Source organism: Danio rerio, chromosome 10 (assembly GCF_049306965.1).
Source record: "Danio rerio strain Tuebingen ecotype United States chromosome 10, GRCz12tu, whole genome shotgun sequence".
In the NCBI taxonomy this organism is placed as follows: Eukaryota; Metazoa; Chordata; class Actinopteri; order Cypriniformes; family Danionidae; genus Danio; species Danio rerio.
This window is the reverse complement of record NC_133185.1, coordinates 5,899,208-5,916,488: the sequence shown is the minus strand read 5'-3', so window position 1 is coordinate 5,916,488 and position 17,281 is coordinate 5,899,208. Positions and strand designations below refer to the sequence as shown.

Here is a 17,281-nt window from a genome sequence, read left to right as displayed (position 1 = left end):
CAGAAAAATCTACCTTCTGCCACTTCTCCAAATGATCAACTAGAAGTTAGGTTATTATTTGTTGCTCTTCGATGACAAGACTTTTGTCAGGTAGTGTATTTGAGAAAATGTTTACAATAAGACACCTTTTCCTTTGTTTTTCAGTCAGTATCTTGAACTTTTCCTCTTTATGAGCAACAGATTTTAAAACACTATAAAACATTCTCGCTATTTCTCGATTTAAACAATTTTAAGCAAAGCAAAACATGAACATTTTGAAGCAATTCCTAAATAGAAGAATCACTTCTTTCCTTCCATTTGTGCATTGGTAATGACGTCATGTTTGAACAACCTACTGAGGAAGATCATCTCACCCTCCGAGACTGCAAGGAAGGGACTTTCACAAGGTCTCACTTTTATTTTAGTCCAAACTAAAAGAAACCAAACCATTTCCAACATTCTTCAAATTTATTGGCATTCCAGAGAATAAAATTGTACACGTTTACAACCCTGAGGGTGGGTAAATGAGTACAACATTTTCATTTTGGGATGAACAATCCAAAAGAAACAGCCCTGTCTATTGAAAGCTGGACATTTGTATTCTGGTATAAGCCGTATAACAATCTCCACTGACAGGAGCATGTACAGACTGGGTCAGAATTATTAGTCCCCCTTTGAATTTTTATTTCTTTTTTAAATATTTCCCAAATGATGTTTAACAGATCAAGGAAATTTTCACGGTATGTCTGATAATATTTTTTTCTTTTGGAGAAAATCTTATTTATTTTATTTCAGCTAAATTAAAAGCAGATTTACTTTTTTAAGGCCATTTTAAGGTTAAAATTATTAGCCCCTTTAAGCTTTTTTTTTTTTTTTTTGATAGTCTACTGAAAAAAGTGTTGCATGCAGAACTGTTGCAAACAATTTATTTCTGTGGAATTTAAACAAATTTAATTTAATAATGTTTAACTTAATTTGTTTGTTTAAATTTTAACGCAAATAAATAGTTTACAACTACTTATCATAAAAAATTGAGTAAATCCAAGGAATCATCTTTGAATATTTTTTTCAGTGTACAGAACAAACCACCGTTATACAATAACTTGCCTAATTACCCTAACCTGCCTAGTTAACCTAATTAACCTAATTAAGCCTTTAAATGTCACTTTAAGCTGTATAGAAGTGTCTTGAAAAATATCTAGTCAAATATTATGTACTGTCATCATGGCAAAGATAAAATAATTCAGTTATTAGAAATGAGTTATTAAAACTATGATTAGAAATGTGTTGAAAAAATCTTCTCTCCGTTAAACAGAAATTGGGGGAAAAAATAAACAGGGGGCCTAATAATTCAGGGGGCTAATAATTCTGAATTAATCCGGATTATTATGTTGATATGAGTTGACTTCCATTGTAAAAATAAGAGGCTCTGTGGAAAAAAAAAATTAAAAGCACCACACGTTTTAAAGTATAAAATCTCAAAGAAAATCTAAATCCTGGTCCTCCTTGACCCAACTGGCATATATTCATTTGTGCCGAAAGCATGTGGCCATGAGATTGGTCAGTCCACAGTGTGAAAACTCTGCAGCATAACACTTGCTATTCTGACCCCACCACGGGCTGAGTCATTGGAAAAGAGCTTCATGCAGAGAAGAGGCTGGTATGAATAAGCCAGACAATTCCAAATACTCCTAATTTAATACCGCCAACTGGAAATGTTACTTCTTTTAAGGCTATTCAAGGAGCGCTCCGATGACTCATGTGGAAGACTGCAGTGCCCTTTGAGGTTTTGCAATTTTCCAAAAGCGACCAGCAATCCCTCTTTAATAATGAAAGAGGGAATTAAATAATTAACTCGGCCAGATTTATTGAAGTGAAGAGGGCAGGCCGTGCCATTGGCTAGGAAAAGCCCTGAAGCTCTTTCAAGTGGTTGTGACATGAAAAAGATTGCAAGTAAATGAAGCCCAAATCTTTTCTTTTTGGCTCATGTGATTCATATCTGTTTTTCTCATGCATATATAAACAGTATAAACCACTTGAAATCTTGCATTTTCAATTCTGCTTCTCCAAAGATGTTTTAAAATGCCACCTCAGTCTGAACAGCCACATTGTAATTCATTGACTCTTATGTAGACTTCTAGACTCAGAAATAAGCAGTCACTAAGGCAGTACCCTTTCAAAAGTTGAACACTGCATTACAATCAAGTTTGGAAAAGTTTATTAGTTACCATACCTTTATTAATTACTAATAACTTTAATTAGACAGCAACTAATAGTTTTAAACAGTTAAAGTTGATATATACAAAAACCTGCAGTTATACAGGCCCAATCCCAATTCCACCCATTAGCCCAGGGGTAGGGAGCCACATGTGGCTCTTAGACCATAGATATGTGGCTCTCCAGCTGTCTCCCTTCAATAAAAAATTGAACCTGTCACTAAAAATCAGTTTCCTTTTGAAAATACAATTAAAAGGACTTTTTATAGTATAATTTTTACAGCAAAATTAATAAGAATAAAAGGACGTTTCAACCAATATGCTTGTGCGGCACTGTGGATTAACTTGAATCGCGACAGATGCAACTTACATTTCTATCGTAACCTGCACACGTAAATTCATACAACATTCATGAGTGTTGACGTTGAAAAGAAGGAATTTTAGTAAATTGTCCTTTCTTAATACATGGAACTGCTCAACATGTGATGCTACTCCTTGTTTTGCACGTTCCCGTGAAGGGGTAGGGGTGTCCCAATTCTCTTTAGTATTTTTTGTCATTATTAAGAATTTTTACAACAAACAAGCACATGTTTTAATATATTCATAACTGCGTTTGTGTTTTACCGTCATGTTAAAGTAAAAAAACGCAAAATTTCGCTATCTATAATCCCTAATCATAACTCCTCTACAGCAGTCCCACAACATTCTGACACTCAATTACCCTGTCAGAAAAGTCTAGTGGCTGCGGAATGAGCTTTTTACAGTGTCTGCTATAATGTTAATGTTGTTTTTGTCGTGTTTAAATAGATGAATATAGCCACTGTGTAAATGCTCAGTATAGTTATGATCTTATTGCCACATTAGATTGTTATGATAAAATAATATATGCCTTCATTTATTTCCTGAAGATAAATACTAAAAAATAAAACAACTGGAATAACTACAGCAGTCGCGATCGTCTCATCTTATATAAATCATGAAATCTCGATGACATATGATGATGTTTGCAGGTGCTGTAGTGCTGTCCTATTTCTTAGGGGTAAATTTTGAAGCCCTTCCCCTTCACACTCGGTTTTAAGGGCCAAGGGGAAGTGGTAGAAAAAAAGAATTGGGATTGGGCCATAGAAAGAGGTGATATACAGTAGGGGACATAAGTATTCAACACTTCTCAATTTTTCTCAGCCAACACTAGTTTTTTTCTAAAGGTGTTGTTGAATAGAACAGCCAAAAAACATATATGAAAAGAAAACAAATCTAATTAGTTTACAAATTAAGATATGTGTAATAAAATTAAATTAAATGACAGGAAAAAGTATTGAACACATGAAGTGAGGTGTAGAAAGGCAGTGAAGGCCCAGACAGCAGCTGAAATCTCTCAGTAGTTCTTCAGCAAACCTCTGCCCTTTGTGTAAATTAGGTGCAGTATAGGTGATTGTCTTCAGAAACATTTTTTGTTGTGCTGGTTGAAAGTCTTTTCACATTCCAATAGTAATGATTAAATTAAGTAAATTATCTAAATGTATTTATTTATATGTATTTTTATATTCAGGCATAAAACTAAAAATGTTATTCCAATTAAATATTGTCAGGCCGACAAATAACCTGTAAATTACTACAGGTATCTTAAACTGTCAGTCAACAAATTTAAATGTGAATTTCTGCGCAGCCTCTTTAAGCAAACAGATGCGTCACTCACGCGCACACATGAAGCACGCATCTATTGCTGAGAGAGAGACGTCATCCTACAAACTCCGCATCAAACTTTTTTCTGAAAGACCAATGTGGCCTTGTATGCATGAAAAGAAAGATTGTTTCTGAAAGGGCTCCTGCCAAAAATGCAGAATCAAAACTTTTCCAAACCCTAAATCAATATCGGAATTACTTTTGACGTTACTTTTTTGGTGATGACTTAAAGATGCCTCTCATATGGAGACTGAAGTCAAAAAAATTGCTTGGAGTTTAAAAATGTATATGGTTTTGTGGGTCTCTTCTATCAAATCTGATCTTTATTTTGTATTTTCTATTGGATTCGAGTCAGGTAATTGACTGGGCCATTCCACAGCTTGATTTACATTCTCTAAAAGCATTTGAGAGTTTCGTAGGCTGTGTCTTGGATCATGGTCTTGCTGAAATGTCCACCCTGATTTCATCTTCATCCTTTTGCTAATGTATAGCTGATAATAATTTATACTGAGAAAGGAAAGAGGGTTGCTGAAAAACTACTGAGAGATTTCAGCTGCTGCCTGGGCTTTTACTGCCTTTCCACACCTCCCTTTCTTCATGTGTTCAATACTTTTTTCTTGTGCATTTCATTTTATTACACTTCATTTGTAAACTAATTAAATTTGTTTTCTTTTTATATATGGATTTCACTGTTTTTTTATCAACATCTAGTGAAAATTTCAAGTCAACAGCACCTTTAGAAATATGTTTTTGAGGAAAAATGGCAATGTGTTGAATGGTTATTTCTCTTACTGCATATTCAGATTGAAGTAGAAAAAAACAAGCCACACCCACTGATTTCTCATTTAATATTTCCTTTCTCTATGAACTGCATCACAACACGTGGGGGAAAAAACAGTTGCAGCTTCTGGTTCATGCAGACTTTAAGGTATAAGGTAAAGCTTTTCTTTAAGGTAGAGCTTTTGTACTTGCATTTCTATGAGTGTAAGTCACTCATTTGACGTGCATTAACTCTTCTGTGAATGTCAAGGAATATTCAGGATTTGTTAAACCCAGATTAAAATGATATCTTTTCGTTAATTTATATGTATGCAGTAAAGATAAATAAAAAAAGCACAATAACTTCTCTTTCAGGTTTCCAACATAATAAAATAATAATTTTTGGGGGTTTTGGGTTAGCCTTTTTAGATTTGGATGAAGTCAGATATAGAAAGTGTAGAATTAGATGTCCAACCTAGATCCACAAATGAGAGGTTCACCTCAGGTCAGTAAGGAAACTGGTTCAGGAAAAGCACGTCGCCAAATCAAAAAGACAAAAAAATGTCTTGTGTTGACGTCTTAGCTCTTTTTCCAGGGACTCTTGGGCTGGTTGGGTGCGAGCCAGCGCTCTGGTGACCTATTTTCATCCTGAAGAGAGAAACCCTCTGGCTGCAAGTCAAGCCCAGGGTGATAACCTTACTGGCTGTCTGGACGGAGATTAAACTCAAACAAAAGCTACTTTGCAAGTCAACCAGATGTAAGGGATCTAAGCAAGCTGAAAAACACTGCTACTGGTTTTGCTCTCACCCAAACAAACAATTCATCTATGACAAGTCTGCATGTTGCTGGAGTGTCTTGCAACATATTAAGCTTCAAAAGTATCTGGACTCTTCAAAAAACAGTCCTTTAATTAATTTTACCACGTAAACAATAGAGTTTTACCATGTTTAAATCCACTTAACCTATCTCTGGGTCTTAGCCTTAGCCTATAGTGCACAATGTAACTACAGAAAAGTAAAGTTTAAACAGGAAAACTTTCAAAACTTTTTTTTTTTTTTTTTTTTTTGAGCAAGATGATTCAAGGATTTATGCTAAGCTAAGCTAAAAGTGCTCCTGCCAGAATTGGGGATCAGCTGAATGGACACATTATACCACAAAGTAATGATCACTACCTCACACTATAAAAGCTGTGTTTACCTGAAATTAGCAGATCTGCACAGATATATCGCCCTGGTAGAACCATCGTCCCGTCTACTAAAGATGAATTTACCAATATCTGTTAAACCATCTGCACCATTTTATACTTCATTAAACATTACACTAAAACAAAATATTCTAGAGTACTTCAAAATCATAAAATGGGAAGAGCTAGACAAACTTAATATGTCCAAACCAGCATTTACTGTATGTTACACCCAATTCTAACTAAATTACTGAAAGAGTTGCTACCTAAAGTAGGACAATCTGGTGGGGCACTAAGGCACGCATGCCTCCCACCAGTGCACTCCCACCAGTGCCGATATACAGCCATAACGCACTGCTACGAGTGTGATATTGCGTTTATACAACAGTTTGACGACATAATCGGGTATATAAAAAAAAAAAATCAAACATGGAAAGTCTCAAAAACCCTTTTGTATGAGGAACTTCTTTCTTCCGCATTGGATTCAAATATATATGACCGTAACATCTCAAAAAGTGTGTTTTGGTGTTTCGTGACCCTTTTGCTTTGACCCAAAAATTTATTTAAACACCCTCAAGTGGTTCCAAACCTATTTCAGTTTCCTTTTTCTGTTGTACATAAAAGATTACGTTTAAAAATGTTAGAAACCCGTAACCACTGACTTTTATGGTAGGAAAAACAAACATTATAGAAGTCAATGGTTACAGGTTTCCTGCATTTTTTTAAAATAATTTACTTTGTGTTTAACAGAAAAAAGAAAGTCAGACAGGTTTGTAACAAATGAAGGATGAGTAAATAATGACATAATTTTCCGATTTGATTGAACTATACCTTTAATACTGTACTCCTCCGTTTCCGTTTTCAACACATTTAATAACTGAGATGCATCACTACAAGTAGCCTTTGAATAAAGCGAGAGTGTGTGCCCATGATGACAGAAAAAACATTAATGAGTGTTATTATGCGTTGCTGTTGAGGTCATTGTAATGAAGAAATTTCTGCAAAACACATGTTCGTTGCTTTACTTGGGCTGTTTTTATTCACCTTATTCTGCAATGTGGAAGTAAGCTCTCCTCTGTGATTGTTTCAGGACTTCCGATTCATTTGCCAATGGAGGAAATGACTAAGAAAAACTAAAAACATTCAAAATACTGGCTCTACAAACAAGTGTGTGTATGACTATACATAAAAACAACAGCTTGCAACGTCAAGCAGCAAAACAAGCTGTTTTTTACAGCTAAAAATCTTTGGAACAGAATATGAAAGAATAAAACCAATCTGTGCATTTGATTTCCTTATTTAAGGCAGTGGTTCTCAAAGTGGTGGTCGGTGGACAATGACATCGCTTGCTGATTTCCAAAGCTCAAATAAATTAATAAATTATTAGAATTAACATATTTTATACATAACCCACAGAAGATAGTTAATAGTTGCGTTAAAGAAACAACATACAATTAAAATCCGCCTTTATCTTTTATATTAAAATGTAATGAAATTAATAAATGACTATAAAAAAAACATTATATGGTTAATAGACTGTTGCATTTTTGTGTTGTCAATATGCTCTTCTTTATATTTACGAGTGCAACATTTGTATATTTACAGTTTAACCACCTTGAAAAATGAGTCTCGAGTTACTGACATTGTTATTTTGGGGGTCGCGAGCTGAAAAGTTTGGGAACCCCTGATTTAAGGTACTGCTCATTAAAACCATTTGGATTGCACGTTCACCTCTCAGGAATCAATGTTAATGTTGTGAATGTTCAAAAAACTGCATAGATTTGCTCATTTTATTTGTCGAATAATGATCATTTTGGTTATTATAATTGTGGTATGGAAATTTCATAATGATAATCTCTAGATGACAAGGCACTTTTAGTAAACAGATAAAGTTTCCTTCAAATTGAAACTGGTGTGACCAGAGATTCGGTTCATGATATTAATTATGGATTTGCTCCTTTGCACGTAATCAAGAAGTTGCTGAGACTTTAATTTCAGTATGATGATGTACTTCCAACTGAAACTAAATATTTCCTCATAGCAAGCTAATGGTAAGAGGGGCATGGTTAAGAATATTATGTCTGAAAATTAAGCCATCAAACTGTCGTCAACAGAGAAGGATATGTATTATTACACATGGATTATTCCACTACAAACACAGAGGAAAATGGTCAGACCTTGATTCAAACACAGAGGGAAACGGTCAGACTTTGATTGAAGATTACCACAACAAATATTTGGTTTTCATTGGATTAACTGATAGAATTATGAATTAAATTCATAGACATTCATCAGTTCAATTGTAAATTCAATTGTTTTGTCAAGCACACAAATACTTAAGTGAATGATTTGCTGCAAGATGATAGTGTGTCATACACTAACTTATATTCAGTGTGCCATTTAGGGCGTACTCACACTATGTAGAGTTGCACTGATCAAGGCCGAAGCACGCTTGTCTCCCCTGCCGTCTCCCCCGGCGGCCCGCACTCACATTACACACTTACATAATGGATGACGTGCTGTTCAGTTTAAGAATCGCTCTCGCTCAGCACAGTGAAGATTTCTTTAGTTATATGGTTTAAGTGGTTTGGGATGCAGTGACGCGCAGTCAAATATTTCGCCGAACAGATCAGCCACCTTTGACGCTCATAAACAATCATGAAGTCCTCGTGCTGCAGAAATTAGGAGGTTTGCTGAAGGAGGTTTATGAAACAATCCCTTAAAAGTCATGTCTGGTCTTTAGTTTCGGGCTCAGACACACTTTGCACACACACTACAAGCATACCGCGCCTGAGCCCAAGTCAACCACGCTCTGGCACACCTCTTCCAACCAGGCCAAACGCCTTAGCTCCATTCAGAGCACTCGCACTCCTCAAACGGTCCTTGGCACGGTTCGAATAACATAGTGTGAGTGCGCCCTTAGTTCAGCCCTGTGGCTTACAACCCAAAAGACAAGTGATGCCATTTTAAAAACATACAAATATAAACAAAGACACTTACCAGCGCCTGGGATGATGGCTAATTTAGTCTCAACAAGTCCCATCTTTGCAGAGTTAGCTGTAAAAACATGCAAAAACAAATTCCAGCATCAAAAAAAAAGTCATGTGATTTTGTGATAACAAAAACAAATGCCATGAGATGTAAGTAATGGACAAACAGAGGATAGTGGACAATGAACAAGGCACACAGTAATGTCATTTGTTGAAATGTTGTCATAAAATCCCTCAGCCAAAGTCTGTCATCAAAGTGGTCTGGTATTATTACATCCAAGAAGAGTCTTAAGTGAGCAGCTGCGCTCTCAAAAGGCATCTTCCAGCATATTCCATTTCTCTTTTTTTATATTTGGCGCCAGTTTATTAGGAATTGACAATTTTGTTCTCTCTTTAAATCATTGAATTGAAACAGTGCACATGTTTTATGCAATATTTCACTTGCCCATAAGTCTAATTTGCATCTTTAAATGAAAATATTTATATATTTCAATCTTTATATAGTTGATATTTTAAAGAATTCTGGTTCCTGGAAGCCATCGACTGCCATAGTACTTAAAAAATATATTATGGAAGTCAATGGGTGCCAGCTACACTGTAAAAAATGCTGGTTTCCTTAAATGTTTGAGCTGAATCAAATAAACCTCATGAGTCATTTGAACTCATATTACATTAACCAGACTTAAAATAGATTGCTTAATTTATAAAATTAAGTTAGAACATGATTAACTTAGTTTAATAAATTACAACTAACTAAAAATATATGTTATCATGATTTATTGATTAGATCAATTTTAAAGTGTACCAGCATTTTTCAAAATATCTTCTTTTGTGTTCAACAGGAAAATTAACTCAAAAAAAGTCTAAAACCACATGAAGTTTATTTGCATTTTTAGGTGAACTATCCCTTTAATTATTGTTCGATGCAATTCTCAAATTAGTCAGAATTTTGATCCTCAAAATCCGGTTGGCTCTAAAGAAAAAAGGTTTAAAAGCACTTTATAATCTCAACATATTTTTTCAGCTTTGAGTCACTGTGCGATTACACCCTTACAGACACATGAAAAGAAGGTGCCTTGTGTGAAAACATATGGTGTGAATTCTAAGCATTGCTGGAGACCTGTTATAGCATCATGCACAGATTTCCTCATCTAAATCTGGGTGTGTGAAGAAAACGCATGAAAGAAGACATCTGCTAACTGACAGAAATGTTAATTCACTTAAGAGATGCTCAGATAAGAGACACGTTCCATTGAGTGAACCAAGACTAATTCATTAAACCGTTTCATCATTTTGCGTTGTTGATCCCCCATTAGATTTCCACTACAGCGATGTAGTTTAATCCAGGAGTATCTCATCATTCTTTCATTTTCTATTCGGCTTAGTCCCTTTATTAATCAGTGGGAAACACCCATACACTCATCCACACACATAATACGGTCAATTTAGTTGAATCAATTCACCTATACTGCATGTCTTTGGACTGTAGTTCAAAACTGGAGAACCCAGAGGAAACTCAAGCCAACACAAGGAGAACATGCAAACTCGACACAGAAATGCCAACTGACCCAGCCGAGGCTAGTACCAGCGACCACTGTGCCACAGCGCTATGTGTTTCACAACTCATGAGCTCATAAGCAAAGTTTTACCTGCTACTCTGATGTCACACGCAAGAGCCATTTCAAGACCTCCTCCAAGAGCCGCCCCGTCAATGGCTGCAATTGTTGGCATGGGAAGAGCACCTAAAAACATTGCAGCAAAACTGTTAGAAAACTGTATCAACCATTGAATGAAAATGTTTCATATTTCCATAAAGGTTTCATTTGTGGTTGACAGATATGCTTCTTTAAAAAAAATTAAATATCAGCGCCTAAAGTAAAAAAAGTAGGGTGTACAAAGGATGAAAGAATATATATAAGTTATACAATAAATTAATATTTTTATTTAATATGCATGTGTTAAATTACAATATTTGTTGTATTCTAAAAAGGTCTAACAAATTCTTTCAAATAAAAATACACTAATTGATTTTTTTTTCTCCAAGAAAATTATAATTGCCTGAAAATAGCAAAGGTTTTAATATGTGGTGATTAAAATTCAGGGTTTGTGCATCAAATAATGATTTCTTTCATTATTTTTTATTTATTTTTTTGTATTTTCTGAACATTTCCAGTCAAGTGCATAAACATCTTACAATATTACACATTTTAGCATAACATTTGTGACAAAATAACAAAAAGAAAAAGGAAAGAAAGAAAAAATAAATAAATAAAGAACAGGATTGAGTATAAATAACATTACCATAGAGAAGAGGAGTTTAGCTGTTTAAGTATATTCACAGTTCTGGCCGCTTTACGAGTTGAAAGTCCTTTAAGAGTCTCAAAATAAATTTTTTAATCAGCCTTGAAATGGAAAATGTTAGGCTTCCTCTCCGACCATTTACATTTGTGTATGTGAAACTTGCCCAATAATATCAACAGATTAAACATAAACAGGAGATTCTTATCTATATCTTTTTTATCTATAAAGAATATGACATCTCTTTTGTTAATGATAATTCTATGACCACTCAGTATATCAAATAGACATTAATTCTTTCACTAGTGTTGTGTTGACTAAGTATACACTACCTGACAAAAGTCTTGTCGCCTATCCAAGTTTTAGGAACAACAATAATAACTTGACTTCTAGTTGATCATTTGGTATCAGAAGTGGCCTATATGAAAGACAAAGGCCTCTAGATTACACTTATTTTAGCTAAATGAAATATGATCATGCCTTGATTTTAATTATATAATTAGGACAGGAGGTCTGACTTTGCTTAGATAAAAGTCTTGTCACTTAACAGAAATAACGTCCAGTATAGACTATAAAGTCATGGTGCAGTTGAAAAAGAATTAATGTTGTGTCTGACTCCATCATGAGCTTGGAGGACTGCATCCACACATCTCTGCAATGACTCCAATAACTTATTATTAAAGGCATCTGGAATGGCAAAGAAAGCGTTCTTGCAGGACATCCCAGAGTTTATCAAGATTCTTTGGATTCATCTTCAACGCCTCCATCTTACCCCAGACATGCTCAATAATGTTTATTACTGGTGACTGGGCTGGCCAATCCTAGAGCACCTTGACCTTCTTTGCTTTCAGGAACTTTGATGTGGAGGCTGAAGTATGAGAAGGAGCGCTATCCTGCTGAAGAATCTGCCCTCTCCTGTGGTTTGTGATGTAATGGGCAGCACATATGTCTTGATACCTCAGGCTGTTGATTTTGCCATCCACTATGCAGATCTCTCAGCCGCTCCCATACTGAATGTAACTCCAAACCATATTTTTTCCTTCATCAAACTTGACTGATTTTTGTGAAAATTTCGAGTCCATGCGGGTTCCAATAAGTCCTCTGCAGTATTTGTGATTATTGGGATGCAGTTCAACAGATGATTCATAAGATTAATCTACCTTCTGCCACTTTTCCAAATGTTTAACAAGTCAAGTTGTTATTTGTTGCTCTTACAATTGGGATCGACAACAAGACTTTTGTAAGGTATAATGTGTGACTTTTTATTTATCTTTTTTCTAACCTTTTATTTTGGACAAATGTAATTTATGCTCCACAACTTTCCCTTTCAAATAAAAAAGAAAATAAGATTTAATCATGATAACAGATTGAAAATCCAGACAATTGAACAGAATTTCCATATGGCCTTTTAAAAGGAAAGTTCATCCAAAAATTTACATTTTCTCAGGATTTATTCACTTAAGTGGTTGTAAACTTGTACAAATTTCTTGCCTGCTGAACACAAGACTGAATATTTTGAAAAATTTAGAAGAAAAAAGCAGACTTTGACTTCCATAGTAGTAAGATAAGATTCCATGAAAGTCAATAGCTGTTTTTCCCAACATTCTTCAGTATACATTCCTTTGTGTCCAACAAAAGAAACTCAAACATGTTTAAAAAAGGGAATATTGCATTAATATTTTGAGAATAAAGCACATTTCCTTTATGTGTGTTAAAGGGAACACATTGCCCCTTCCTACTATTCTAGTGTTTATCATTTAAAAAATGTAGTTTTTGCAGGTGATATTACTATCGCTCTCTATTCCTACATTATACTATCTTATTATTATTACTATTATTCATAGTGGCAGATGGCATGCACACTGAAATCACATTTTAGACAAGAGGGCCACTCATTAGTCCACTTAACCAATCACATGAGCTGTTGAAAGTAACCCTTTTTTATTATTTAAAAAATATATGCTTAATTTGTAGTTCATTGACGTCTTACTATTATATTTTTCCCCTAGCACAATCTCAAGTTGAACTTACCGAGCTCTGATATAAGTGTCCTCGCTTTAGTGACAAACGGTCCCACTTCACTCTGTTGCATTTTTGCTCTTTCCTTTAAGTCTGCACCTGTTCAAACAAAACAATTTACTGTGCTTAAAAACACTGTGAATCAGCCAGTTTTTATTAGTCAGTCCATCCAAGATTTTGCAAGGACATTTAAATATTTTCATTAGAAAATATCTGGATCAAAACCTTTAATAAATCTTGTCCTATAACTATTGACAAAATGTTTTAAAATTTGTCTGAAGACAATTTTGAAAAACATTTTCGATCCACTTTAAATGTTCACTACTGTACAGTGCATTCGAAAAGTATTCATAGCGCTTCACTTTTTCCACATTTTTTATGTTACAGCCTTATTTCAAAATGGATTAAATTCATTTATTTCAAAAGCGACGGTGTACAGCCATTTTCAGATCTCTCCAGAGATGTTTTTTTTTTTTTTTTTCCAATTCCTTTTTATTATATTTTAAGTAACATGTACATACACATTTCCATGTGTCAATTCCAACACAAACCAACAAACCAACAAATGAACAAACAAACCAAAAACAAAACAAAACAAAAGGCTTCTCAGTATTTTACATCAAAATACAACATCACCTCTATTACTAATCTTCTAGTAAAACATTTCTAAATCCACCATCTTTTAAAACAGTGTAAAAGGTCCCCAAACTCTATCAAAAATTATATATCTATTTCTTATCATATAAGTTATTTTTTCCATTTTCATGTTTGTCACCATCTCTTTCAGCCAACAACCTATAGTTGGTGCACATATACTTTTCCAATTTAAAGAAATAAGCCGTTTCGCTTGTAGAATACATATATTCAAAAACATTTGCTCCATCTTTTTTAACTTGATCTCCTTGGGATATAAATGAAATAAAAAAATTAAAGGAGACATTGGTATAGAAACCTCAAGAATATTTTCTATAATTTCTTTCATACATTTCCAAAAGTTCTGTATTTCTTTACATTCCCATATACAGTGATACAACGTTCCTTTTTGGTCCCTACATCTCAAGCAAGTATCTGGAATATTTTCATTATATTTATGCAATAAAACTGGAGTTATATAAATCCTCATCAACCATTTATATCAGAGATGTTTGATAAGACTTGGGTCTGGGCTATGGCTTGGCCACTCAAGGACATTCACTGAGTTGTTGTGAAGCCACTCCACTGATATTTTGGCAGTGTGCTTTGGGTAATTGTCCTGCTGGAAGATGAACTGTCGCCCCAGTCTGAGGTGAAGAGCACTCTGAAGCAGGTTTTCATTCAGGATGTCTCTGTACATTGCTGCATTTATCTTTCCCTCTATCCTGACTAGTCTTCCAGTTCCTGCTGTTGAAAAACATCCCAACAGCATAATGATGCCACTACCATGCTTCACTGTAGGGTTGGTATTAGCCTGGTGATGAGTAGTTCTAAAGAGTTTAATTTTAGTCTCATCAGACGAGAGAATTTTGTTTCTTATGGTCTGAGAGACCTTCAGATGCCTTTTGGCAAATTCCACGTGGGGAGTGGCTTCCGTCTGGCCACTCTACCATACAGGTCTGATTGGTGAATTACTGCACAGATGGTTGTCCTTCTGTAGGTTTACCTCTCTCTACAGAAGAACGCTGGAGCTCAGACAGAGTGTCCATCAGGTTATTGATCACCTTCCTGACTAAGACCCTTCTCCCCGATCACTCGGCTTAGATGGCCGGCTAGCTCTAGGAAGAGTCCTGGTGGTTCCAAACATCTCCCACTAATGGATGATGGAGGCCGCTGTGCTCATTGGAAGTTTCAGAGTAGCAGAAATGTTTTTGTAACCTTCCCCAACCTTGTGCCTCACGACAATCCTGTCTCTGAGGTCTACAGACAATTCCTTTGTCTTCATGCTTGGTTTGTGCTTTGACATGCACTGTCAACACTTATATAGACAGGTGTATGCCTTTTCAAATCATGTCCAATTAACTGAATTTACCACAGCTGAACTCCAATTAAGCTGCTAAAACATCTCAAGAATGATCAGTGGAAACAGAATGTATCTGAGCTCAATGTAGAGCTTCACGCCAATATGTACAATACTTATGTGCAAGTGATTTTCCAGGTTTTTTATTTTTAATAAATTTGCAACTATTCTAAACTCTTTTCACATTGTCATTATGGGGTATTGTTTGTAGAATTTTGAGGAAATAAATTAATTTAATCCATTTCGAAATAAGGCTGTAATATAAAAAAGCGCTATGAATACTTCCCGGATGCACTGTACAGTTACTATACTTAGGCCAGCTTGACGTCTTTTTAAAAAGAAAATATGGCATTATTTGCTTTAACTCTTTTGTTTTGATATTAAAATACACAAAATGTTGTAAATGTATCCTTTTTTGATCTCAAAAAATTGTGAAAAATCCTGCATAGTGCAAAAACAATCTAGTGATTCACTGACAACTCGGAAACAAATATAAACACAGTTTGATGAAACGTTTGATTCTTTGAGAGTGTCTTAGTGTTCAAATTTCTTTTTGATGTGTAAAATTGAAACGATTATATTTGATTGACCAAAACACGTGTTTAAACCACAATCACGCGTCTACAGAACCAAAGAGAAACACCAAAATAAACCCCTCTATTTTATTAATTACTCTATTAAATTTGAAAACGTGTCACAACACTAAAGTCAAACTTTAGAATTTAAATCAATCCGTCAAAAAATAAGGATTTTTTATACGGGTCCAATCGGGCCATTGGTTGAAATTTTTACTTGCCCTGCCAAAATTTTCACTGGCCCCACCAAAAATACTAAAAAGTTAAAAGCTATTTCTTAGCCACATATTTTAAATAGTGGCAAAATAAAGCCTGTGAATCTAGAATTGAAACATTTTAAATATGTTAATAAATGTATAATGAGCAAAATTCAAGATTTTAAGCAAATGAAAGAGCAGTATGAAAAATGTGCTGGTACTTCAATGCAATTCTAAATCATTTTTTAAAAAATGGCTTGCCAAACTGACAACTGTTTTTTTTTTTTGTTCTTTTTTTTAAGTTTCTTAATTCTGTACCAATGTAATTGTCTGCTTCTAAGACTTTAGAAACAGACGTTTTCTTTTAGCCTCATTGTTTAATTTTGCAGCCATGTTGCCATCTTTTTCGCTGTACTGGTTGTTACCAGGTTAAATAAAAATTTTTTTTTTTAAAAACGTGCTCATCGTTACTGGCAATCCTGTCCACTGTCCCGAGTGTCTTTCACGCTGGCCCCGGGCCACCGGGCAATCCTTATTGTTGAGCCCTGTACTGTCTAAATGCTAAAATGATTGTGGAGTACAAACATAATAAAATGTTGGATTATGATTATTATACAATAGATTATACTTTCAATTCTTAGTCTACATTATGATACATTAGACTACAAAATTAAAGGTGTCTTCAGAAACTATTTTTATTACATTTTGTTAAACATTATCTTAACATTAATAACATCATATTATAACATTTTCAATATGTGGACCTTTTTGCATTCTCGGAAGCTATGACAATTAAAAATGTAAGACAGGAAATACATAAGGACCATTGTTATTGTTAACATTTGTCAAAATGGTCTCTAAAAAGCGTTTTCTCTGGTGAATGTTACATCATGTAATGTAGCAATGTTTTCTAGATGTGGATTTGGATGCCGATTTACAAAATGGGACATAGACATACAGAGCTATCAGGTTTAAGTTCTTTTCCAAGACCTATTATTGCATCGCTAATATGAAGGGAAAAAAGGACTGAATCTTGACATAAAATACAAGATACATGTCATTATCATTATGTACCATCACACCACTTGTATGCAGGTTAAAAAGTCATGGATGATCGCATTTGAATTATGATTCATTATATATTTTTATTTTAAAAATAGCAATTTTTGTTTTTAATCCTTTAACAAAACTGTATTAAATGACTCAATTAACATTTTTTGTTATCCAAGACTATGAAACCAGTCATTTCAGATATAGTATTTTTTGGGTTATGGCACTAATTACTCATTTCGTCATTCTTCATAGACAGCAACAATCCCGGAATGTTCAAAGTCCAGGGGAAAAAAAAACATTGTGAAAACATTCCATGTGACTTTTTATAATTTAGAT

At 34.5% G+C, this 17,281-nt stretch overlaps 1 protein-coding gene across 2 annotated transcripts in view; it reads right to left on the bottom strand.

Annotated features, from left to right (window-relative positions):
* auh (AU RNA binding protein/enoyl-CoA hydratase) overlaps nt 1–17,281 on the bottom strand; it is a 53,494-nt gene that overhangs the window by 32,956 nt on the left and 3,257 nt on the right. For both annotated transcript variants that reach the window (XR_012385892.1, NM_001003576.2), the window contains exons 4-6: nt 13,140–13,226; nt 10,460–10,552; nt 8,821–8,877 (exon numbers count right to left, since the gene is read on the bottom strand). Coding sequence is in view for 1 of the 2 variants with exons in the window: in NM_001003576.2 (NP_001003576.2) it covers nt 8,821–8,877; nt 10,460–10,552; nt 13,140–13,226 (237 nt within the window). In the remaining variant the exon portion in view is untranslated. The remainder of the gene's footprint in view (nt 1–8,820; nt 8,878–10,459; nt 10,553–13,139; nt 13,227–17,281) is intronic.